The sequence below is a fragment of the Labrus bergylta genome, chromosome 14 (assembly GCF_963930695.1).
Source record: "Labrus bergylta chromosome 14, fLabBer1.1, whole genome shotgun sequence".
Classification (NCBI taxonomy): domain Eukaryota; kingdom Metazoa; phylum Chordata; class Actinopteri; order Labriformes; family Labridae; genus Labrus; species Labrus bergylta.
In genome coordinates this window covers 21,831,847-21,855,648 of record NC_089208.1, presented here as the reverse complement: position 1 = coordinate 21,855,648, position 23,802 = coordinate 21,831,847, and the positions used below count along the sequence as shown (strand labels likewise).

Genomic DNA, 23,802 nt, shown 5'->3' with positions numbered 1-23,802 from the left:
ATTTTCATTCCAACATTTTTGGAATAATAATTAATTTGACTTTAATATACAAGGGGCCTTTTTGTTCATAAACATGATTTATTTTCCTCTTTTTAAGGCTTTAGGTTTGATGAGATCACTAAGAAAGCACAAAACAAACTCTTTAATTTATGTATTTCTAACACTATATTTGCAAACTTCGGAGGGTTGGCGGTTCAAGTCCTGGTACAGACCAAATCTTGAAATTGGTCTGGTAGCTGGAGAGGAGCGAGCTCGCTTCCTGAGCACTGCTGAGGTGTCCTTGAGCAAACCTGCTCAGGAACGCCGTGTGCAGCACCCTCACTGTGACATCCCTCCATCAGTCTACAGGATCCTGTTTGTGCATGTGTTTCAGCCTCTGTGTGTGTGAAGTGTGAAAATGTAATTTCCCCTCGTGGGATCAATAAAGTATGAGTTTGTCTTTTTTTTGTGACTTGTTTTAAAAGCATTATTACAAAGTGCTCCATAGAGGAAACAAAGATTGAATGATAACAACAAATTCACGGAGCCCATAATGCCAATCTTTATTTTTTATTTTTTAAACTTTTTGGGACTTCAGGGTCCAGTCTGAAGAAAACAAGGATTAAAAATAATTTAAACAAATAGAAGTTATATAAAATATAATGAAATCACACCAGATTTGTATAAAATGACTGTTAAAATAGTTTAATTGACGTGTTCCTGCTTAAATACATATTTAAAACGTTATTAATCCTCTATAAATCTTATTATGTTGCTGTACTCTCGTCCTGTTGCGCCTCTTTGCAGCAGTTCCCTCACTGACCAGACGGCGGCGTTGTTTTCACAGTTGGTGAACTACCTCTATTTGGTCAAGGACTATGTTGTTAAAAAAATCTTTCAAACTGTTTATTTTCCGCCTTTCTTGGATTCTTCTAGGGGTCTGATCGGCGTTTAGGGGGGAACCGTGTGAGCGGCCCGTGTGAGGACTGTGTGTCCGGCCCGGGTGAGACTTCTTCGGACAGCTGCTTAGCGGTTTTGCGATCTGGAGGTTTCACTGCAAGTTAGCTCAACAGCTAATCCGAAAAGTCACGTCACCTGTGCGGACTCGAATTAAAAGTTTCCCCGCAAAGCCGGGACAGCCGGGTGAGTTTTAACCGGATGTCCTTACTAAACTTTGTCTCGAGTGTTTTTTCGCGGGGTTTGTATATAATCTCGTTTTTACGCAGACGTTAAATTTGCGTTGGAAACGGCAGCAAGTGAAGCGTATCCGCGGGGAATAAATGACGTCGCCCCCCGCAGTGAAACACGGATAAGGGTCTTTTTTGTGAGGGAAATGCGATAGAGAGAAGACAGCGTCCGTGTTCAGCGGCTCTACGGTTAGCTGCTCGAGAGGCCTGCGGGTCGGGCTTCCACCGGGCTTGAGTAGAGCCCGACGCCGCCGTCTGAAGGTCGGAGGCCGGCAGTCGGCGCTTCCACCGCCGGGCCTTCGTACCGAGGTATGGAACGGATGGAAGTCGACCAGTGCGCAGGCGCAGCTGGCGGGGCAGGAGGCGGGGCACTCCGTAGATCTAACAGCGCCCCCATGATCACCAGCGTCAGGTCAGTGGTATTACACCCAAATGTGACTCACCAAACCTCATAAAAATAAATAATGTGTTTACCAACCTTTTCGTAGTAAACCATACGCAACTTATAAAATGTTTAATAATAAATTATTACAATGTATAGCTACTAATCTTCTTTGCATATTTCTGATACATATACTCAATAAATGTAAACAATAAGTGGTTTTGAGGTCAAGAGTTGTGAATGCTTAAAATACGTATTATCTCATTGAAATGTGGTTTTTGTATTAATTAATGATTTCATTTTTGAATGTACAACAGGTGGGTACAGGCTGAGTTTAAAGGCCACAGCTTAAATGAATGTGTCATAATTAAGCTGTATTTTCAGCAGTTATTTTCTCTCTATATATTATATAAACATGTTATTAATTTCCTCATGTCTCATATTTCCTTCATGTCCTCCTGCCAGTGATGGGATGGCGGTCTTCAGTCCCGTGACGTCAGCTCGGTACAGACGCAGCAGTGTGTCCATCAACCCCAGCTGCCCCTCACAGGTCAGTGGATCACACCGACTGATTCTACGTCTACTGTCTGGTCCAGTCTCCCCACACTCACATCCATCGTTTCTATGTCTTCCTCTCCTGCAGCTCGTCCCTCTCTCTCCTTTCTCTCTGACCGGAGACAGACTGGACCAGAAGAGGCAGGTGAGGATGATGCTTTGTCAGATTGTACCAACATTAGAGTTTGTGGATGAACGTCGGAGAACAGAAGTTATTCCTGACGTTAGTCTGTTCAGAGACGATCAGACACGAGAGGTAACACTGCTCTCTGTGCCGAAATGCCGCTCTCTGATTGGTCACATCAAGTTCAAACCTAATTTCTGACACTATGTTTTGGTTAGTTTGTATGTATGCTCTGCTAGTTAAGATGAGCCTCACGTTTCTATGGTAGCCAAACAATGACACAGACGAACTAGTTAACATGTCGGGTTTAGTGAGGACAGGAAGTGAATCTTCACCAACAGCTGTTTGTGTTTGATGCAGGAGGAGAACATGGAGATGATGCTCAGAGGGAGTCTGCAGAGAATAAGGTACATTCTACAAACTCAGTGTTCAGCTGATTGAAGTTTGAATCCAGCATATCTAATTGCATCTCTCTCTCGCTCTCTCCCAGTGCTTCCAGTCTGATCCCAGTTCCTCCAGTCAGTCAGTGGCACGATCACGCATCAGTGGTGAGCATCGCCTGACCTTATTTTGAACTCACCGGCTCTCTTTATGATGCTTTTTGATGTTGTTTCTGTCATTGAGCACAATTACTCAATGGATTATGGGTAATGTAGTGTTAACAACAATCCAATCCACCACTCAGAGAGAGATTAAGGTGTTGAAAACTGAAATACTTTTACTAATAATTAGGTTTCATATCCAGATCAAAACTCATCAAACTATTCAGTATTAACCCGAATCACAACAGTTGATCCTTGTTCACACCTCCAGAAACTCCTGATATTTTCCTGCTGAGCGTCATATGTGCACACAAACAGCTGAATGTTTCTCTCTTCACCCGGAGTTTGTCCTCCAGCCTCCTCGTATTTATTCTGCAGAAAGTCAGAGTGAGCTGATGTGAGAACGCAGCAGGATATAATCAGGAGAATTCACCTGGAGCGAGTGGGAGGGGGTGGTGACGTTTATTCCCTGTGATCGCTGCACGACCATAGACTGTCTGCACGCCACCTCTACCATCTCTGTGCCCTAATGAACCTGCTGCATTATGTTTCCTGTTCTCCAGTATGTTCTTCTCCACTCTTTAGTTCAGCATTGATAGAAAGACAGATATTCTCATTATAGCGTCGTATTGAGGACTCTGATGCTTTATCTGCAACTTCCACGTCGTTCTTTTTACATCCTGTCTTACCTCAGGAGACCCCCCCCCTCCCCCCCCCCCTGCTGTGAGGATCATGTGTGAATAACCAGATCAGAAAGATTTTGGGAGCATTCCAAAAAGCTTCTAGATATTTTCAGGACTGCATGAGGGAACACGACTTTAGACTAGAGGGTTCACGCTGTTTAACCGCTTTGGAGGTTTAAGGCGAGGTTTAAGAAGATCCCATCTAATTCCAAGAAGCTTCATGTTTTCATTGCTCTCCTACCTGTCTCATGAAATAGTTTTTTCCAAAGCTTACGTACTTTTGGATACCATGGATCAGTAAAAGAACAGAGATGACAGCGTTTAAAACGTGTGGTATCACAAAGTATCAAAGAAGAGTTTTCAGAGGATCCAAACTGAGAGTTCTGTTCTGTTTTCATTGTTTTCTTCTTCAGTGGTTTCAGTCACAGGACAGCGGTGTCACCCCTAACTCCTCCCCCAGTCCCACCCGGAGGTTCAGGTACGTGCATCACGTTGTGTTAAGATGCAGCTTCTGTTTGAATCTGTGTTCTTACAAACCTGTTTACTGTCCACAGACCAGCAGTCAGCGCCACTGTGAGGTGGCCTGTATTAACTCCACTCAAGAGGAAAGGTAATTCACAGCCAGCAAATATGACACCACCTCGTGGTCAGGTTAACGGCGTTTGAACGTTGACCTGGTACATGTGGGTTTAATACTCTCCTTTGAGTCCTTCCTTCTTTAGTAATGTCAGAAATATTTATACTTTTATGAACCTCTGTTCCTCAGGAGGGGTGGAGTCAGATGGACCACCTAAGAAGCTCTTTGTTGCCGGGGTAACAGATCCGGCCAACAGGAGCAGCTACACAGTTAGGTGAGGATCACCTCGAACTGACAGCCTGTCCTAACTGCACGCAACGCGAGTCAGTGACAAAATCAGCTGGATTCTATTGACCCTGACACCATGTTTCTATTTTCCTCTCTGTCGCTCGTGTAGACAGACGAGGAATGAAATAGGAGAGGGCTCTACAAGTCGCTCACTTCCCTCACTCAGCAGAGTTCGTTAGGTCGTTAGCTTGTTGTACAAAGTGGAGATAACAGGATTAAAACGTTGACCTTTGACCTGTGTCAACACGGTGAAAAACTATTTAGCTCACTGCGAGCCGTTTATTCACAAGCTTCAACAGCTCGTCGTTACAAATGCTGCATTCATGTGCTGCTCAGATGGTCCAAGTTTCCGAGTTGGGAAGTCGTTTGTTCACATGATTTCAGCTCGGAAAGTTGGAATGTTGAAACAACAGCAAAAAAAAGCGTTTATGATACGAAGAATAAGATCAGTGAAATGTAACTGTTAAAAGTTATATTTGATAGTCGATACTTGAATTTATGAAAAGTATGTTAACATTAACAAAACTTATTTTGTCCACCATTTGATGACGATTCTGACGTCAAGTCGGGAAGTCGTGCACTCGTAAACTCGTTTTTACCAATGTGTCGGTAAATTAATGCAACAAAAGCACCACACTTCAGTCCACCTTCAAAATAAAAGCACCACACGTCAGTTTGTCCACCTTCAAAATAAAAGCACCACGCTTCAGTTTGTCCACCTTCAAAATAAAATCACTAGATGTCATACTGTTTGCATGGAGAAACTGAAATTCACAGAGCAAAGATTGTCATGTTTTATCTCTGACAAACTCCATTTGTTGTCTTCTTGCAAATGTTTGCATGGTCTGGGTGGACTCTGGAACTGAATTGCCCTTTGGGATTAATTCGGTCTAAATGAATGGGTACATCATGGACAGCGAGCATGAGACTGTGCGCGATGCAACGTGTTATCCAACACTCGCATGCTGTTAGGACACAGTGTAAGGGTGACAACTGTTTGATACCACGTGTTTAAAAATTATACAAGCGCTGTCATTTTAATGATCGATATATCAAAAAGTACCGAAGCTTTAGACAAACTACAAATCTTTAGTCATAGTTTTAACTCGAGGAGAACATTTTCTAAATTGCACACACATTTGCCCAACATGTCACTAGCGAAGCATTGCCAACATATTTGATCAGTTTAGACAATATGTAGTAGTTTGCCTGCAATTTTTGTGGATTAAAAAAGCAAGTTTATCGTATTTGGTGTCTATGACTTTTATTTTGCTACAGAAATCGAAATCTGCATGAAACTCACTTTTCCTGCCTCTCCTTCCTTCCACTCAGTGTTTCCCAGACGGCGGCAGGTTCTCCGCCAGCAGGGGGCGTCAGTCCTCAGTCCAGCCCTCTGTCTCTCTCTCCTCCCCCTGCCTTCACCCCATTTACCTCCCACCAGCACCCCGGACACTAAACCCTCCTCATCCTCCTCACCCGGAGTCCTGACCCTGTCACTGTGGGTGCAGACTGACAACCAGCATCAGCTCCAGAAAAACCACGATGAACATCGACGCCGATCGCACCTTATTTCTGCTCCTGTTAATCGCCAGGATCACTGTAAGTCCCGCCTCTTCCTGCGACCACTGAAGAATCACAGGAAATTAAGTTTTCTGCTCTCTGAGCTGGTTTACTGCCATGGGAAGTTTCTGTTTCTGTTCAGAGACGCTTCAGAAAGTAAATCCTCCTGAAGTTTCTGATTGGCTATTGGACATTTTTTGTTGGTTAGTTGGAATAACGGCGCCGTTACTTTATTTTAAACCCTCAGAGTCAGCGGTCGACTGTGATTGGGGAGAAGGACTCTTTCATCTGATTTGTCAAATGTGTGGCCTTAGAGTTGTGAGTCCATCATCTGACTGAAGTTGTGGAATAACCCTAAATCCAACGCCCAAAGGAAAGGTTTACAGAAGATTCATCATCAGCATCATCGCAAGACTCATGAATCTTGTGAAACCGAGGACACACTGGTTGTGTCGCCAGACAGAAGCCGGATTCAGACTGACAGAAGGGTGTGTTGGGGGAACTCTGGGAAGCACATGGGGAACAGCACACCTCCAAAAAAAACCAAACCTCTCTGCAGACCCAAGGATCAAACAAGCTAATTGTTATTCAATACGTACAGAAGCAGGATAAATCAAGTAAGCACAGAAACACCAAACTGCTGTACATGTTTGTGCACATGCAGCACAGAGAAAACCTGTTCTTGACGATGGATTCACATCTGGGGCTGCCTGTATGAGGCTGCAGCTGAAGTCTGACCGATCAGTCGATGCTCTGTATGAAGCGCCAGATTATCTCTGGTCGACTGTTCTGAGTTCTTATAAGGTCTTGAGTTGTAATCAAGATGTAGAAACACAGGAAATGAAGAAACATTTGAAGTGTTTAGATTAAACGTATCTACGAAGACATCGAGGTACTTCTGGAAGATCTGCTTCCAACTTCAGCGATCCAGTTGACACGTCGAGGATCTGAACGGAAATTCAGGAAATACTCCCACGTTGTCGTGGAGGTTTTGGACCACATGTAAACGTATCGATCTTTCCATCGAGTCGAATCCATCTGATGAAATTTCGGAAGTTTGGCAGTTAAAGTTGCTGGGATTAATGATTCTACTAGCACTTATTCAAAACAGTGAACCAGGGTTAAGCTCATGAATTTGCATCTTTTATCAACAATGCAAATTATGAAATATACAGAAGCCCAAATATCCAAGCAAACACGTCCAAACAGTCCCTGTCCAAACTCAGAATCCACATGAAGGGGTTGTAGCTTTCTGTCTTAGAGAACCTTTGTCCGGTACGTTTGAGCCCAAAGTAGCTCAACCGGACAAACCTGAGATTCAGCCACTGAACAAAGTTTCAGTCATTGAAGATTTTTGTGTTTTAACGAAAAAAGTCTCGTCTGTGTCGACTGAGTCCACCTGACTGAAACTTCTGGTTTTACCAGAAGGAACCCGACAGACATCAGTTATTTGTCAAACGTTTGTCGAATGTTTGTTAGCGATGGTTCCTCTGTTGGATGTTTGGTTTCCTCCCAGCTTGAGAGACTGGTTTAATAACTGGCTCCCAGTGAAGGAACTGAGGTGTAATTTGTTAATAATGTATCTATATGTGAATATTGACAGTCAGAGCAGCTTATAAGTGCTCAGTTTTCTTCAGCCTGCAGGGTTTGATTGTACATATTAAATCTGCAGGAAGTGGACGCGCTCTGCCCTTTTTAACATTTTTACTTTTTCTTTTATTTCCGTTTGTTTTCTCTTCGAGCGTCTTCAGTCTTTTTTTACTTGAAATCAGCCGCCTTGTCCTTCAGAAATCTGTTTGGATTTTTTCTGCCGAGCAGTTCACGAAAGCTCACGTGATTAGTCAGAGACACATTCGATGGATACCAAGAAAGCACGTTGGTTTAATACTTCATATTTCACAGAACAATGATAATCCGAGGGCTGGGCAATAATCCAATGTCATCAGTTATTTGATGGGACTTATGTACATTTATATTCCATATCAGGTTCCAAACAGTTATCAGAAAATATCCAGATGAGCACAATAACCGTGTTGACAACATTTCCTTGCTTTAGCTGTCCTGTTAATACGTCATCGGTTTAGTTCCCATATCTACGGAGCCTCAGAGGGGACATGACTCTAAGCACAAACTATCCCCCACTGAACGACCTAAAATCTATCAATCCTATTCTTCACCTTCAAGATACTAACGCTCGTAAATAACTTCTGCTCACTAGAAAACTATCTGACTCACAGGAGTGTATCCGTCGCTGTCCAGAAACTCACCAGAAACAATCAATGCTCAAGAGGACAACCTACACCTCTTTACAAATGTCTGGTCTGCGCTAGAACTGCCCGACACTCAGTCAAAACTATCCAGCGCTTAACAGAATGACATTGAACGCCTCAAAATGACCTGGCATCAGCAAGAAACTATTGGACTCTCACCTGAAACTGTCCAAACTATTTTAAATTCATTGACACTATCTGGAGCCAACAAAAAAAAAACTATCCAGCACTTATTATCCAGCACTCAGTAGAAAGGTATGTAGCGCCAACAATAACCTTCTCTACTAGAATCAAACTAGCTCACAATGATAAAACGTTGGCTTATGATTGGTGTCCCAGTCTGTGAAGTCACATTGCGTTTCAGCGTTGTGGGAGCACATACACACACACAGTCAGACATGCGCGCGCGCACGCACGCACGCACACAGCGCTGCGCTAGATTCTGTTTCTAGCGCAGATTCTGTTACTACCTCCAAAGACCGAACAGACCCCCATTACACCGTCGCCACATTTAGATTGAAGGTGAAACATTTCAGGGTCTGAACAGGGCTACTAAATACGATCTGACACTCACTAGAAACTTTAGTCTTGTGTCTAGAGTCGGATCGGTCGGCTTGACACCCCAACAGGAGGGTAGCAAAAAGTAGGAAGGTACAGATCGTTTATTTGGGTACCCTTCCAAACTTTGGACGGTGGAAACCGACAAATGTACCATAGTGAATCAAACTGAACCGGAACGCCCGGTATTCAGAGCTCTATAGAAACTTTCTAGCACTTACCTGAAACAATCTGACTCCCACCAAGAGTATCTGGTTCCAAACAGCTCATGTCCCCTCCGAGGCTCCTTAAAAATCAAACTCCTCCTCAGTTTGCACTGAGGAAACTGGTCTGAGTCGCAATATTTAGCACAAATCACAGAAGCTTGTAGCCATTGCTGTTCCGTCAGAGGTGATTATTATGTGTGTGTGTGTGTGTGTGTGTGTGTGTGTGGGGGGGGGGGGTCTTAAATGAGCTGCAGTTCTGCTTCCAACTTTTGCACTTTCACAGTATTGTACAGTTTTGTATGTTCACTCATCATCGTGCCTAATAATGTCGTCATATTTCAGAGGAGCGTCGGTCGGGCTGTTTATTTTTCCATCCCATCAGATTCATCGACAGGAAGTTTGACCTGTTCTTGTTTCACACCTGACACACCTGTGAGATATGTTTGTACATAGAGTTTCTAATAAGCTGTTTTTATAGAAGTGTCTCTACCGCCCCCCTCTCTTTTGAAATGTAAACATCCGAGTGAGCGTGGGTCGCTGCAAACACAAACCTGACTTCTTCAAAATGTTTCCAAATCTCGCCGTGACAGATTTGACGTCATTTCTTTCTTTTGTTTCTGTCACGACTTTGCACATTTCTATTTAGATCACTTTAATCTTTTAGGTTACATGATCATGAAAACGCATTGTCATGTAAGAAAATGCTGTTAAATATAGCTGCTTTTTCTGTGTTTCTTGCTTTATTTCTTGACTTGTTACCGTCTCTACGAGTCTATCCTGTTCTGAAGCAAGGTTCCCGCTGAGAATTTAGCTTTAAAGGTCACATATCCTCCTCCTCTTCAACTCAGTGTAAATAAGTCTCAGAGCTCCTCAAAACATGTGTGTGAAGTTTCTCGTTCTAAATCCACTCTGATCCTGTATCTGATCATGTCTATAAACCCCTCTATTTCAGCCCTGCTCAGAACAGGCTGTTTTTGTGTCTGTACCTTTAAATGTAAATGAGCTGTGTCTGGCCACGCCCCCTCTCTGGAAGGGCTCGGGTGTCTCGGTCTTTCTCGCTCCATGTCCTATTGTTTACGGTGAGAAGTCAGACTCAGATGGCAGAACAAACACCTGTGGGAGTGTCACCCACCTGGGGGAGGGGTTACTGCCCCATGTCATGAAGGGAAAATCTCCAAATGGCCTGTTTGAGCACACATTTTCTGAAAAGTGGAGCAGGCTAAAGACGGAGAGGATGGACTTTTCTCATCATTGGGGGGTTTGTAGACAGACTAGAGACATAGATTAGTGTTAGAGAAACATGGTGAAGTGTATTTTACAGAATATGTGACCTTTAAAGATTTTAAAACAGTATTTTATTCTTATTTTTGAAGAATTTCCTGACTTTAAATGGTCAGAAACAGGATAGACTTTCCTCAGAGGTAACAACGACACGCTGCCAAATCAAACATCCGTACAAACTCTAACTTTGAGACTATTTTATTTTATGTTATCGTGTTGAACTTTGCACAGTCGCATCACAAACTGTTTTAAATATGAAGAGAGAAGACTTTCTTTATATCGCTGGATTTAAACGTGATCAGTTTGCACACATTTTCTGCTTCAAAGAATGAATGTTTTTAAGCCAAAAAAATCTTCAGCAAAATGCAAATTTATTTTTTTAACACCGATGCTCCAACGGCTGCATTGACAAAACTTTTTATTCTCGTGGTTTTTTCTCATTCCCCGTTGTCAAAATGATCGATACTTTGATACCCCGAGTTTAAAAACATTGATTATTGAAAGGAACCTGAACTTTAAAATGTTTTGTTCCTTTCATAAAATGAGTGTGAAGACAAACTCCTGAACAGTCGAAGTTGCACAAATTGTTTGGCAACGTTTCAATCAACCGAAATTTAAAATGTCTAAAACATGTTTACAAAAACAAGGAACGACCCGACGGTCGGACTTCTGTTCTTGTTGCCGTGGTATCAAACTCGATATTGTTTTATATTTTACTAGATTCACAACAAAGTTTAAAATTCGGAAACATCATCTCTGATTACCACAAAATATTAAAATAAATGTTTTTGATTTATAAAATGTATTCTTTAGAAATTTTAGCTGTCTACACTTTCAGCCGCCTTTGTTTTAATCTTTTCCTCATGAACGTGTTTTCAGACGCCACCTTAAGTCACGTTTGGTAAAAATGTTTGTAATTTAACGTTATAGCGCTTTCTTTCATTCACGTCACATTTAAGCTTTCCTCACTTTGCTTTACGTTAAAGCTTTCTTCACGTTACGTTATAGCTCGCTTCACGTTACGTTATAGCTCGCTTCACGTTACGTTATAGCTTCCCTGTTCTGAACATTTTAAAGTTTTAAGTTCTGTTGTATTTTCTCCACGTGATGTCAGAGATCTTTGAACGAGTGTTCGTAAAGGTTTTAGTCGCTGTGACAGTAAAGTGGGCTTTGCTCTCGCTGTTTTTCTGTTTGTGGTCATGAGACAGAAGTTTGAAAATCTGTAAAACTGCGCATCTGTCCCCTAATAGGCGGTTTAAACATAAGTCCTGCCTCTGACAGGTCAAATAGCAAATCACAGTTTAGGATTCTTAGGGTGGCACCTGGGACGGCAAATCAGATTTCTAGGGGGGACCGTGGACACGCTCCCTGGCGTTTGTCAATTTTAAATTATTGCTTTGATTCAAGGAAGTATCACCAAGACAACAAGTCAGACTAGTGTCTCCTCCGCCATTGTTGATGACAAAGCTATATCAGAAGTCCCGCCCCTTCTTCATTCTGATTCGTCGATGAGGATGACGTGACATTGACAAGCGTGTCGTTTAAGCACTCAGGGCGATGGGGGCTGAGAACGCTGAACTACAAGGCGCCGTGGACACGTGCAGAAGCGTTTATTATCTGCTGCATTATTAAAATTTAGAAACCAGCCGACCTTTTCTCCTGGTCAGATTTTGGGTCCGACGAGTTTTAACGTTTTTCCAGAGTGACGATGGATTTAAAAATAAAGGGCTTCTAGAGTTTAAAAAAAGGGAACTAAAAGCACATGTACACAAACATTCACACAAGTATTTTCAGACTGTAAATAGTTTCTTTCTTTTTCTTTTGGACAAATTCTCGACATTAAAGAAATGAGATGATGTATTTTTATGCAAGTGTAAAATAAAAAGTCTATATTCGAGCGTTCATTCCCTCGTGGCTATAAAAAGAAAAAGACGTTTTAGTTTTTAGTCTGTTCATCTTTAAATATATCATTGTTTATGAAAACAATCAATAAAAGAAAACCTGTATCAGAAACACAAACGTCTTCCTTCTTTCACCTCTGATCACAAACTGAAGGTCAACGTCTTCGCTTTGTGGCGTCGACTTCTCATGGGTTTATTTCTTCTGTCACCTCCAACTCCAAGGCCCTCTTTCTCTTCCGGAAAATGGTGGATTGTTCCCTCCAGGTGAGGAGTGAAGGAGATCCTCCTGCCCCGCCTCCCTCAAGAGGTCTTCCTGGCAAACTGGGAGGAGACTCCGGGGTAGACCCAGAGCTCGCTCGATCCCGCCTGGGAACGCCTCAGTCCCTCAGGAGGAGCTGGAAGACGTTTCTGGGGAGAGGGCATGACTGAAAACTAAACCAACGATTTTACGTTCACAATATAAACTTTTTAAATGAGTATTTTCTGGGATTTTGACCAAAAAACAGACGGTAAAATGTAAACTTAAAAAAAAATAAAAAAATGGAAAGTTCAAAATACTCAGGAGATTAAATCAGAAGATAAAAAAATGTAAAGATTTAAACCCTTATTATTTTTCAGTGTTTAAACAGTTTTAAAAACATCTGACTAAAAATTTTAAAAAACACTTAATCAACAGAAGTCTCGGTTACTTCCCGTTTACGGTCGAAATGTTTGTTAATTTAACCTTTAAATAATTATTCATCGTTTTGTTTTTTAAACTTTAATCAGCCAGAAATTCATATTTCAGCTTCAGCTAAATTTAATCAATCAGGTGTTTGTTTTTTTATGACAGATTAAATTACATCAGAGACAAAACTGTTTCATGCAGTTTTGTCTTTCTGCCACCAGAGGGCAGCAAAGGACCGAACAGATTTCATCAACTGTACTGAGACCAGTCTTTGTCTCGAGACTAAGATTTTAAATCAAGACCTCCACTGATCGGCTATTTTTACAAGTCAGAAGGAAAACTTCTCTTTTTAAAAGAACAAATAACTTCAAGTAATTTGTAGGATTTTTATCCCCCGGTTATGGAAGCAACCTTCCTGGTGTTACGGTGAGTGACACGCCCCCTGAACACAAGACGATGATTTTTCAGTGATATTTATGATCTTGTCTCGGTCTCGAAGCACTCTGGTCGCGGGTTCGTCTGGGTCCTGGTTAGTGTGATCTTGACTACAACACTAACGACAGGTTTAAAAAACAAACACACGTTGCCGCGTGATTAGTTCACTCCCCATGTACAGAGGACTTAGTCCTCAAAGTGGGCGGCCCGGGTCCGACCTGTAGCTCCTTTCCTGCACGTCTCCTCCGTCCTGTCTCTACAATAAAAATAAACCTTTAAACAAACAAGAAAATACGACATGAAGTGTTTTCAGTTTTTTTTTTACTCTCACTGGACGATAAAATGTTCAAATCCAAACTCTGCAGCTCGATCATGATCACAAAGCATCAGAAAGACGTGACGTTACACTCGTTGGGGCTCGAACCAGCAGGCCGAGGATCCAACTACCAATCACAGAACTACAGAGCATCCGATTCAGAACATCATGACTCTTGAGTGACATGTTCAGGAGCGTCAAGCTGACATGATGTTGACATGAGTCCAAGTGGAGAAACGCTTCCTCGATAGCTCATCTGCAGCTACTCCTCTCTTCCAAACGTTTAGTTCTGGATGTTTTTGTTCATCTCTGATGAAACATGATTCTTCTTCACATAGAAAAATGAACCTGCAGCTCCTCCGTCAAAGAGTCTTTAAAATAAAAAACGTTTGAAATGTGACTCCTGACAGTTTAAAAAGGATTCAACTTAAAATAAAAATAATTTTCTGTTTGTTTCTAAATTATCGACAGGTGGGCGTCAGGTAACGGGTGAAACATAAACGTGTTTAAAATAATAAAAAACGTGTTGTTTTTGTGACGAGATGTGGAGAAGGTCAGCGGGAGAGCAGTGGGAGGTCACTAGAGTTCATGATGAGGCTGGAGTCGAGGTTCAGACTCTCTGTGGAAAAAAAACAAACATTTTACATTCAAAAGGTCAAACTGAGGCTCTGAAAGGGGTCGTCAGTCTTCAAAATGTAAACATACTTAATGATACTGCAAGATTAACACGATCTCCTGTTTCTGTGATTTGAGTAAATGTTTTCTTTTGACTGAATTTGAAATGTTTTTATGTTCCGAGTGTCAAAATAACTTCTGAGAGATTACAAAGATGTTTCACAAAGTGAGATGAATGATTCAGGACGAGCAGATGAGTGTCGGCCAATCAGATTCATGTTTGTTTGAATAGAGCTCAACAGTTTGGTTCCGGAAGTAAAAATCCTGTTTGTTTCCTCCATAGTGGATTTAATTATTAGCGATGATGTCATAACTATCAGAGGTAGACAGACCACGAGCTACCTGAGGGTGAAACGATGGTTGATGCTCCTGTAGGAGACACAAGATCGTCTGATATCAACCTCGCTTAAACAGAAACACGGTTTATTCACGGGGAAGTCGGGGAAAGAACTACACTACCCACAATCATGGAGTGTCACAGCAACGTCTCTGATTGGTGGAGCTCGCTGATACCATGGCAATGTTTCTACAAGACATTACAACACGTGTATTAAGAGTATAAACACGATAACGACTACAGTCATATTTAAGAAGAGGGATCATTTGCAATGCATTGTGGGATGGGTAGTTCCTTGACTCCAGAACAAAAACATGTACACAGTCTTGTCCCTTTGCCCTTCTTCTCTGTTTTTTAACGCTGAATCAAACATAACTATAGTCATGAGTATTGGTGAAGCTGGTTGTCATGGTTACAGGCTTCAATCTCCATGATATAAGGATTTTGTAAAATGTCAACGGAGGATCTGAATGGGGGAATTCAATTCCAGAACCAGAGCAGACGGTAAAGTGGGCGCTCAGTGTTGAGCTCTGCTGGTGCAACATTCAGTTTGATGTGTGATGTTTCTTTTTTAACCATTTCATCTCTGTCACGTTCAACGGTTTTATTTGATCTTTTTTCGATGATGTAACGATTTCTCACAGGAATGTGGACGATTCAAATCGATTTGATGATCACGATTAATCGCCACTCGTGCATCTTGTTTCAAAGCGAGGAATCTCGAGGACACACTGACCTTGGTCAAAGTTGAGCTTCTTGCTGTTTGATCCGTCTCCGAGCCCCTCGATGTCCACCAGGTCGCTATTCACGTCCGAATCGTTTAGCGCGCTCAACGTCACGTCCGCCGTCTTCTGTTTCTTTATGGGCGGGGCCATGGAGGGGCTGCTCTGCATGCCTGTTGCCACTACGACCTGCGAGGTTGGCCCAGCGATCATTGCCGGGGTAGCCGGGGGCGGAGCCGTTGTCATGGAGACGGAGGTTTTCTTGACCGTCTTCTTTGGGGACTCAGAGATGGGGACTCTGCTGTCCTCGTACAGCTTCCTCTTCACCGTGCTCTTTATCTGAGCGCTGCAGGCGGAAACACAGAGACGTTAGCTTAGCTTAGCATAATGCCTGGAAACAGAGGGAAACAGCTAGCATGGGCAAAGCTAACAAAATCCTGAGTTCATTTGAAGGCCACACAACAATTTACCGTTTGACAGTTTTTGTTCAGGACCAGTTACTGTGTGGAGTCTTTGCTTGTTGCCTAGCAACTGATCCCAGCCAATAAAAAGGTCGGAAGTGAAATCAGTGAGAACTTCTGACAACATTAAAACCTAAATGTTAAATATTCGACCGGACGTTTTGGGTTAGAAAAGATAATAAATGTTTAAGAGGACATCAGATGAAACACGGTCAGCAGACATGTTGAAGACAGCTGTGGTCTTTGTTCTTGGAGGTTTGTAGGAGTAAAAATAAAAAACATCTTAAACATGAAAACACATAGAGACATGTTTTGAAAGGAGCTGAACCCGAGGCAAGGACGTACACAGTTCTCTCTTTGATCACCGTGCTGATGTTGTTCAGGTCGTCTCCAAAGCGACGCACCGCTAAACGCAGCATCTCGATCTCCGTCTCTGTCCACTTCGCTCTGAGGACACACACACACACACACACACACACACACACACACACACACACACGATAAGACCTTCCTTAGTTTAAGATTTCATCACAATAAATTCAACAATTAAAACCGAAGTAAGGCCCCGTGTCCACCTGGCTGTGAGCTCCGGAGAGGACAAAAGCCCTGCATGTCTGTCCTTGTTGACGATGGTCGCTGTATGACCGACACTGCTCCGATGTTGTTTACTGTATGTTTACATTTTGTGGAAAAAAAATTCCCGACAAGACGCGGAGCGAAGAGGATGTGAGTACAAGAATGAGTTATGTCCAGAGAGCAGTAAAGACTCTGAAGCCCTTTAAACACCTGCACTCCTGAAAATATCCAAATAATGTCAGAGGACTGCTCCGTGTGTGTGTGTGTGTGTGTGTGTGTGTGTGTGTGTGTGTGTGTGTGTGTGTGTGTGTGTGTGTGTGTGTGTGTGTGTGTGTGTGTGTGTGTGTGTGTGTGTGTGTGTGTGTGTGTGTCTCACCCTGCAGGGCTGGAGTCGGACACCGGGTGCAGCTGCATGGTCAGCTCTCCCAGTTTAGTGAAAGCAGCTCCGGCTGCAGAGAAAATCTCGCCCACCTGCAGAGAACGGGAGAGAGAGAGTGAAGGTTAGGATTAAAAGAGCCAACAGGAACCTCACAGCTGAATGATGTTTTTAAATAACATAATCAGTGTCTGTTCGTCCAGGGGTTGGAAACAGTCTGAAACTTATTTTAAACATGAGGCCACTGATGCTTCACGAGAATGTACGATCATTACTCTTGTTGTAATATCATTATTGATTCTATTGAATTAGATTATTCTAAATTAATATAATTATTTGTCATGATATGCTTTGGCAATATTGTCACATTCAGGCCAATCAAGCTGATTGAATAGATTTTAACTACATACCGATTCTATAAATAGACTGAACTGATGCAGAATACAACAATGTAAAACAGTTTTCTGTAAAGATGAGAGTAGGACACTGGATGAGGAGTTAAATGATGTTTTCTGAATGAGGTTCTGCGTGCAGCTCTCTGCTCGCTTGTTCTCTCCTAGGTGACTCTTCTGTTTCCCAGGTGACTTACCTTTGCAGAGGCTGACGTCATCTCGGTGTAGAAGTCGAGTTTATCTTCTTTCAACTTCCTCTTCGATCAAAACAACAAAACGAAAACACACGAAGCTAGCTGCTAGCTACAGTTAGCTGCTAGCTAAAGTTAGCTCCTTGTAGCTCGGTGTCGTTAGCGGGAGATTTCAAACAAACAAAAACGAAACTTTAGGATATTAACGTCCGAATAGGCACTTTAAATCAACGCGGAATACATTTTAGTTACATATTTAATAAAATATATACAAATATTGGACAACAAAGGCAGGCGGAATAAAGGAAATGTTGCGCTACTTTGAGACTTCAACGCCATTGGTCAGTCTCACAGGAAAGGGCGGGGCGTGTCATTCTGAACGTTTGATTGGCCGCTGCTCTGCGTGGCACGACAGTTACCGAATTTTGTCGACTGAAGCCGAGTGATGAGGATCAGCTGACTGCGGGGCTCTGTCGTCCTTCGATGGAACATTTCTCGGTTTGTTGAATCCAAATAAAATAAACTCTCTGATTAATCGATCACACCGCGGACAACGACATGCCGTCGCTTCTGTTCTGCGGGCCGAAGATGGCCGCGTGCGGGATCGTGATCAGCATCTGGGGAGTCATAATGCTGGTAAGACATATGGCAGCGGGTGTGGGCTATTTCCTGGAATCATGATGTTTTAGCTGGAGAACCATTCACCTGGACTATCACGGTTTAACGATAAACCAAATATGTCTGCTCGACTTAAAGCTGATTCAATTGAATTCAGGTGTTTGCCATCACGAGCCCTCAGTATTAATCATAAAGTCTGTTTCAGTAACTAGACGGAGACCAAGCAGGCCCAGCTTAACCTACAGGCTTTATAATGTTACTGCTCTGCTAATCAACACATAGCTGAATATCTGGTGCCTGTGTTAAGATTAAGAGTATCGCGATTCTTCGATTCTAGTTCAAATCGATCAATATTGAAACCTCTTTAGAAACCATGGCAACAAAAAGTCATAGATCATTATTTGGTATTTCTTTGAATAACTTAACATTGCAGGTAAACTTGCGTACTGTCTGAATTGTGCAAACACATTTGCAACTTGTTGATCGCTAATTTAATTGAGGAACTGTGAAAAGGACTCGTGCTTTCTATTTTTATCCTTATGTGATTTTAAGGAAGTCAGATTTTCCAACGACAGCTGTGTTAGTCAGAAAAACTGAAACATCACACAAAGAATCTTTTATCTAATTTCTAAGGTTGCGTTTACACGACGACGATCTCGGATAAATCAGGGTCAATTTTATTTTTTTCTAAAAAAACACCTGCATTCTGACAACAATGTTTTAATGAGAACCGCCCTGCACATCGATCAACAAAAACAACCATTAACACTGTGGTACACATGCAAGGCCAGTAGTTGGCAGTGTGTCTTTCTAATGAAACAACACGTGAATGTAATACTCTTCCTCCTTCAGCACGGTGAGGGGTAAACACACAAACATGACTAACACACAAATGTTTGTGTGAACGGATGATGAGGTCAGGTTGTTACTCAGAGTGACCCTGAACTACAGAGTCAAATCAAGAAAACGCTGCTTTGGTGGAGACACCGCTACTGGGCCTGGGCGATAAAATGATAACGATATCGACTGATATTACATTTTCTATCGTGATTGTCATAAAAGTTTATGACATATCGCTCAGGCTTAGCCGCTACAAAAGCGCAGCGCCTAGCAGTTGATTGAAAAATGTCTTCAGCTGATATATCAATAATTAAAATCTGCTGTGTTCATCAGAGATCAGTCTGATGATTTATGTGAAACATTTTGAAAGGGTTTGTTTGAATCGCCTTCAGATGTTTCTGATGAATGTTTCTCAATGTATGTATGAGGCGGGTAACCGTCTGCTCGGATGGATTTGACCACAGTATGAATCCAGTGTTTCCCCATTGTGCATCTAGCAGCGGAGGTGCACAGCTGCTGAAATATGACCTCCGCTGCTGGGCTCCAGTTTATGTCCTTAGAAACTAACATTATTACTAATTTGTGCTTCTGACTCAAATTTTTAAATAAATTATTCATTTTCTTCGGTAAATTTCTGACTCCCGGCTCTGTTAATAACTCTTATTAAAAAAATTGCACGCAACGTTAACTTTGTTCTACTTCACCTCCGCTGCTACAACTCCAACCTAGGGGAAACACTGGAATCTAATTAATGATTTAAACTGTTAGTGACATTTCAGCTGTGTGTCCTCCGCTCTGTCCCCAAGCCTCATGATGAGCCTCTCTGTTCTTGCAGGCGATGCTGGGAATCTTCTTCAGCGCCAAGTCGGCCGTGTTGATCGAGGACGTCCCGTTCACCGAGGAGGACATTCGTGGAGAGTGAGTCGTTTAATCCGTCTGATATTCATCTTCTAAACAAATGAAACCAACAAAGAGTTTCAAGTTCAAGCTCTGTTTTAGATTGAGCTTTGTATCCTGACGGTGCTCACAGTCCAGAGGGGAACATCATGAAGCGAGTTCATCGTACTCAGTTCGTTCATAGTCTGTCTTTGGGTAAACGGGCGCCACAAAGCCTGGCGCTCCGGTTAGATATCAGGTACCACAAATAACGCAATCTTTCTGCTGCAGGCTCTGACCGCGCATCAGTTACACTTTTAATGAAGGTCACAATATTCACCATTAACTAGCTGCTTATTAGCATGCTAACTAGTAGCATACTGGCTGCTTATTAGTCCCTTCTTGTCAATGATCTCAGTCTAAAGCTAACAGCTCATTCACTCAGTTTGCTCTCCTGATTTCTGCTAAATGATGGGAAGTTAGGAAGCTGAACATGAATTATGCTGACTTCTTAATACGTGATGATGACTAAAGTCCAATCCGTTTTAATATCTGCGTCTCTGTTGTCAAACTCAACATGTGAAGCTGACTTTGAGGATATTATGAACAAACGTCCTCATTGTTCTAACTCAGCAGATTTAATTTGACTGAATTTGACCCAAAACAAATGGAGAAGAGAGCCTCCGGATGATGACGGAGCGAATAATGAATGTGTGCTGCGTACAGGATGTGTTACTGCGACCGCACCGCTTCGTCCTGGGACATCACAAACGTTAAAGTTCAGATTCCAAAAGTTTCCATAAACGTCTTCCTGCAGCCGAGGATCAGAGAACGCTCCCAGGTAACCATTCATAAAACGAGGGTACTGACTAGTTATGAGTGTAGAGTCGCTCGAGCTGTGCATCTTCACTGGTCTCACAATTAGATTTGAATCGACTACGATTATCCAGTCAACGATTCGATTCGATATCACGATTCATCCTCAATTTTCTGTATTACTGCACATGGCTACTTTTTCATAAACAGTGAAAAACAGTCTTATAAATATGAACTCCTTTTGTATAATTTATAAAGTGATTTAGACAACAATGTCATTATCAATATCTTTACATTGTGAGTTAAAATTAATACATTATAGAGGTAGCCTACAGTATAGGTAACAATAATACGTTTTTGTGTGTTTAGTTTATTAGAGCAGAGAAAGATGTTTTTAAGTCACTGTGTGTAACTGTGGGACTTAAGACAGCGAGGCATCAGTTTAAACACAACTTTAGCTGTCATGACAATGCTAACCCGTGCTGCGGTCAGCTAAAGAGACACCGAGTCAAGCCGTTTCAGCCTGCAGCGGAGCACTGTGGTCTGAGCCTGCAGGACCAGCTGACTCTGCTCATAAAGTCAGCAAGCACAGGAGCAGGACTCAATTTACGTTGTTTTCTGTCACAAATCCCTCTGTTAGCCTACGTTACTTTCATTACACACCACCGCGTGTGTTTAGGTAAAACAAACTCACTCAACGCTGCGCAAAACAACCGCATTTAGCGGTTGGCAGATGCTTTTTTCTAACCCTTGTCAGCATCGATTGCGTCCTGTCCCTGCATCGATGCATTAATCTTCTAGTCTGCATCGCGATGCATCGATTAAATGATTGATTTCAACAGCTCCTAAGAGGCGGTTACCATGGTGATAGCTAGGTTAAAAGAGAGCCAGCTTCGTGACACTCAGACTTTAGGCTCAACAGACTGGGATTACCCTCTGACCTCACTTTGTCGTACTCCACAAGAAAAAAGAGGTCACGTTTACAAAAATGTCTAATAGTTGGTAAAAAATTTAAAGTCTCAGAACTTAAAATCCGCCTGCAGGTGGCGTCGCAGGAACTCATCTCTTCTTCTTCTCCGCAGTAAAAATCCTCCTCAGAACATCTACAGTCTCTACAACCAGGTCGGCATCAACTGCTTCATCGCCGCCGCCATCTACGTGGCTGTGGGCGCCGTGTCGCTCTGCCAGGTGCGGCTGAACAAACGTCAGGAGTACATGGTCACATAAACGACCCGACGCCGCCAGCCGCTGGAGGTCACTTCCTGCCCACGTTCCATGTCACATTACTTCCTTTAAAGCGGACCAATCAGCAGCTGGAGAGTGTTTTAAATGTTGGATGTGGTCAAAGGGTCGGCCGATACCAGAATTATTTATTTTAAAGTTCAAACCCTTCAATGTCTTTGTTGTTGTTCTGATGTTTGTTGTTGTTGTTTGCTGAAATGTGACATAATTCCTTTGAGCAGGTTATCCACGAAAGCAGCCGAGCACTGAGATTTAAATTAACAAACAGAAAATAAGAAATCAATCAATCGAGCAAACGTCAGATTCTGAGTCAGGATTCACCTTGATGAAGTTTTCTGGAGACAACTCCTTCAGTCTGTTTCATCTCTGATCTTTATCTTCTGCTCAAACAAACATGCTAAGACGTCAGTTTCACATCGAAGCTCCTCCTCTGATTGATGTGAAGGTGAAATGTGTTCAGGCTGTTTGTGATACTACTGTGGATAAAAGTGCAAAACTATGACTGTGGATAACCTTTGCAATAAAGTCAAAAGTGTGTGTGAAAACATCATTGTCTTCATCTGTTTAAAATCAGGAGAATATTAAATGACAAAACACCATGCTGCACATTCAAACTATTAGTACACATTAAATAGGGTTACATTTGATTTGAAATTGGTGGCAAACCAACAGGTGTTGCAGTGATGGAAGCAGGCAAGAGAAGTGGTTCAGATAGAAGTGATTGTACCCGACCTAAAAAGCCTCTGCATGTTTCTAATAAGCTCCACGAGCAGAAACGTGCTCAAACTAGGATCAATATTGGAGATGATTTTGAAAAATGGAGAGAGGTTAGAACACAGAAAGGTTTACAGACCGATGCAGAGCTGGATAAACACTGAAGCTTCAGTGTTCACCACATGGCATTGACTCTAGAGAAGAGGGAGCGGGGGGAGACAGCTCTCTACAATGTTTAGAATTTAGACTGCAGTACCCATTTTAAACACTAGGTGTCAGAGTTACATACTGCTCCTTTAAAGATTGAAATAGGAGAAACCACTTAGGCATAGTCATCTATGTAAGTATCTCCTCTCATATTACAATTCTCCACCAGCATCGTAAAGAAGCTCCACTGTCATTACGCTTGTAAGACATTCATATTTATTCTACAACGGTGTGTTAATGGTGTCTGTGCATTCACATCGCCTTATGGCAGTGCGGAAGCAAGAGACAGTACGACACAGCAGGAGCTCTACATACACACACAGTTGGACATGTACACACACACAGCGCTGCGCTCCATGGATGGCTCGGCTGATCCCGTAACGCAGGGGTGTCCGAAGTGCGGCCCTTGAGGGGATTTTTTTTTCTTTTTCATGTTAACAAGGGCTGAACAATATTCCTGAAATAGAAAATGTTCAGTAACATGTATGTTGTTGTTTTTTTTATCTACAACTTCTACTATTTTCCACATTTTTCTGTAAACTATGAAAAAAAACTTAAGCAAGCGGACCATTGTTTAACCATTTAATGACCTGAGCTAAATGCAGAAAGCTTTTCCAAAAAGATGAACCACGTTACAGGCTTGATTCTGAGAAAAAAACAAATAAAGTAGAACGAATTATTATTATTATTAATAATTTTGATATTTATATAATAATAATATAATTATTAAAGGGTTTCTTTAGTGAGCCTTTTGATTCTGATCTACAAAGTCGTACTATTTTTTCAACTATATTTTAAAAAACAAAACCTGTGGCCCACGAGCGATTCTAAAGCGACAATTTTGGCCCGCAAGAAAGAAAGTTTGGACACCACTACCGTAATGCCTCTGTGCTTCCGAAGACAGTACAGAGACATCTACATTTATATTGAAGGTGACACGTCACAGGGATGTAAATATTGCTTCCGTAAATGGCAGCCTTAATAGGGCTTGTAATTGCTTTTACCATCATCAAAATTTATATCAGACAACTTTTTGGGATCTTCTACAATTCATTTATCAGACGCTTTTATTCAAAGCAACAAACATCAGAGAGGAAGAACAACACAAGCGAGGAGATAGAGAGGAGGAAACAACGTCAGGAAGTGCAAACAAACAGCTTCAAGTCTGAACGGACACACAGGTGCTGCCAGGAAATTACTGGAGGTAGAGCTCAGGTGCTGACAGGAAGTGACCAGAAGCAGAGCACA

General features: G+C 42.1%; 3 protein-coding genes across 3 annotated transcripts; 2 read left to right on the top strand and 1 right to left on the bottom strand.

The window, feature by feature from the left end:
- The first annotated feature begins 822 nt into the window (after positions 1-822).
- Positions 823-12,211, top strand: LOC109996025 (P2R1A-PPP2R2A-interacting phosphatase regulator 1). The gene is made up of 9 exons (XM_065962714.1): positions 823-1,578; positions 2,014-2,098; positions 2,192-2,248; positions 2,588-2,634; positions 2,718-2,775; positions 3,866-3,930; positions 4,007-4,062; positions 4,219-4,303; positions 5,650-12,211. The coding sequence occupies exons 1-9, from the start codon at positions 1,478-1,480 to the stop codon at positions 5,771-5,773; spliced, it is 678 nt and encodes a 225-aa protein (XP_065818786.1). The 5' UTR covers positions 823-1,477; the 3' UTR covers positions 5,774-12,211.
- A 1,288-nt stretch (positions 12,212-13,499) lies between these two features.
- On the bottom strand, positions 13,500-17,570 carry c14h17orf49 (chromosome 14 C17orf49 homolog). The gene is made up of 5 exons (XM_020633377.3): positions 17,248-17,570; positions 16,659-16,753; positions 16,052-16,153; positions 15,260-15,591; positions 13,500-14,130 (listed from the first exon to the last, which is right to left on the bottom strand). The coding sequence occupies exons 1-5, from the start codon at positions 17,266-17,268 to the stop codon at positions 14,066-14,068; spliced, it is 615 nt and encodes a 204-aa protein (XP_020489033.1). The 5' UTR covers positions 17,269-17,570; the 3' UTR covers positions 13,500-14,065.
- A 97-nt stretch (positions 17,571-17,667) lies between these two features.
- On the top strand, positions 17,668-22,180 carry rnasekb (ribonuclease, RNase K b). Its single transcript, XM_020633378.3, has 3 exons — positions 17,668-17,877; positions 19,535-19,617; positions 21,474-22,180. Exons 1-3 carry the CDS (start codon positions 17,800-17,802, stop codon positions 21,616-21,618), a joined length of 306 nt encoding a protein of 101 aa, XP_020489034.1. The 5' UTR covers positions 17,668-17,799; the 3' UTR covers positions 21,619-22,180.
- Positions 22,181-23,802: the final 1,622 nt, after the last annotated feature.

Coding starts and splice junctions, on each gene's coding strand:
- LOC109996025 (XM_065962714.1), top strand. CDS start 1,478: ATGGAACGGATGGAAGTCGACCAGTGCGCAGGCGCAGCTGGCGGGGCA. Junction 2,099..2,191: donor ACCCCAGCTGCCCCTCACAG/GTCAGTGGATCA, acceptor CCTCTCCTGCAG/CTCGTCCCTCTCTCTCCTTT. Junction 2,776..3,865: donor GGCACGATCACGCATCAGTG/GTGAGCATCGCC, acceptor TTTCTTCTTCAG/TGGTTTCAGTCACAGGACAG.
- c14h17orf49 (XM_020633377.3), bottom strand. CDS start 17,268: ATGACGTCAGCCTCTGCAAAG. Junction 16,754..17,247: donor TGACGTCAGCCTCTGCAAAG/GTAAGTCACCTG, acceptor CGTTCTCTGCAG/GTGGGCGAGATTTTCTCTGC. Junction 14,131..15,259: donor GAAGCTCAACTTTGACCAAG/GTCAGTGTGTCC, acceptor TTTTTTCCACAG/AGAGTCTGAACCTCGACTCC.
- rnasekb (XM_020633378.3), top strand. CDS start 17,800: ATGCCGTCGCTTCTGTTCTGCGGGCCGAAGATGGCCGCGTGCGGGATC. Junction 17,878..19,534: donor TCTGGGGAGTCATAATGCTG/GTAAGACATATG, acceptor CTGTTCTTGCAG/GCGATGCTGGGAATCTTCTT. Junction 19,618..21,473: donor GAGGAGGACATTCGTGGAGA/GTGAGTCGTTTA, acceptor TCTTCTCCGCAG/TAAAAATCCTCCTCAGAACA.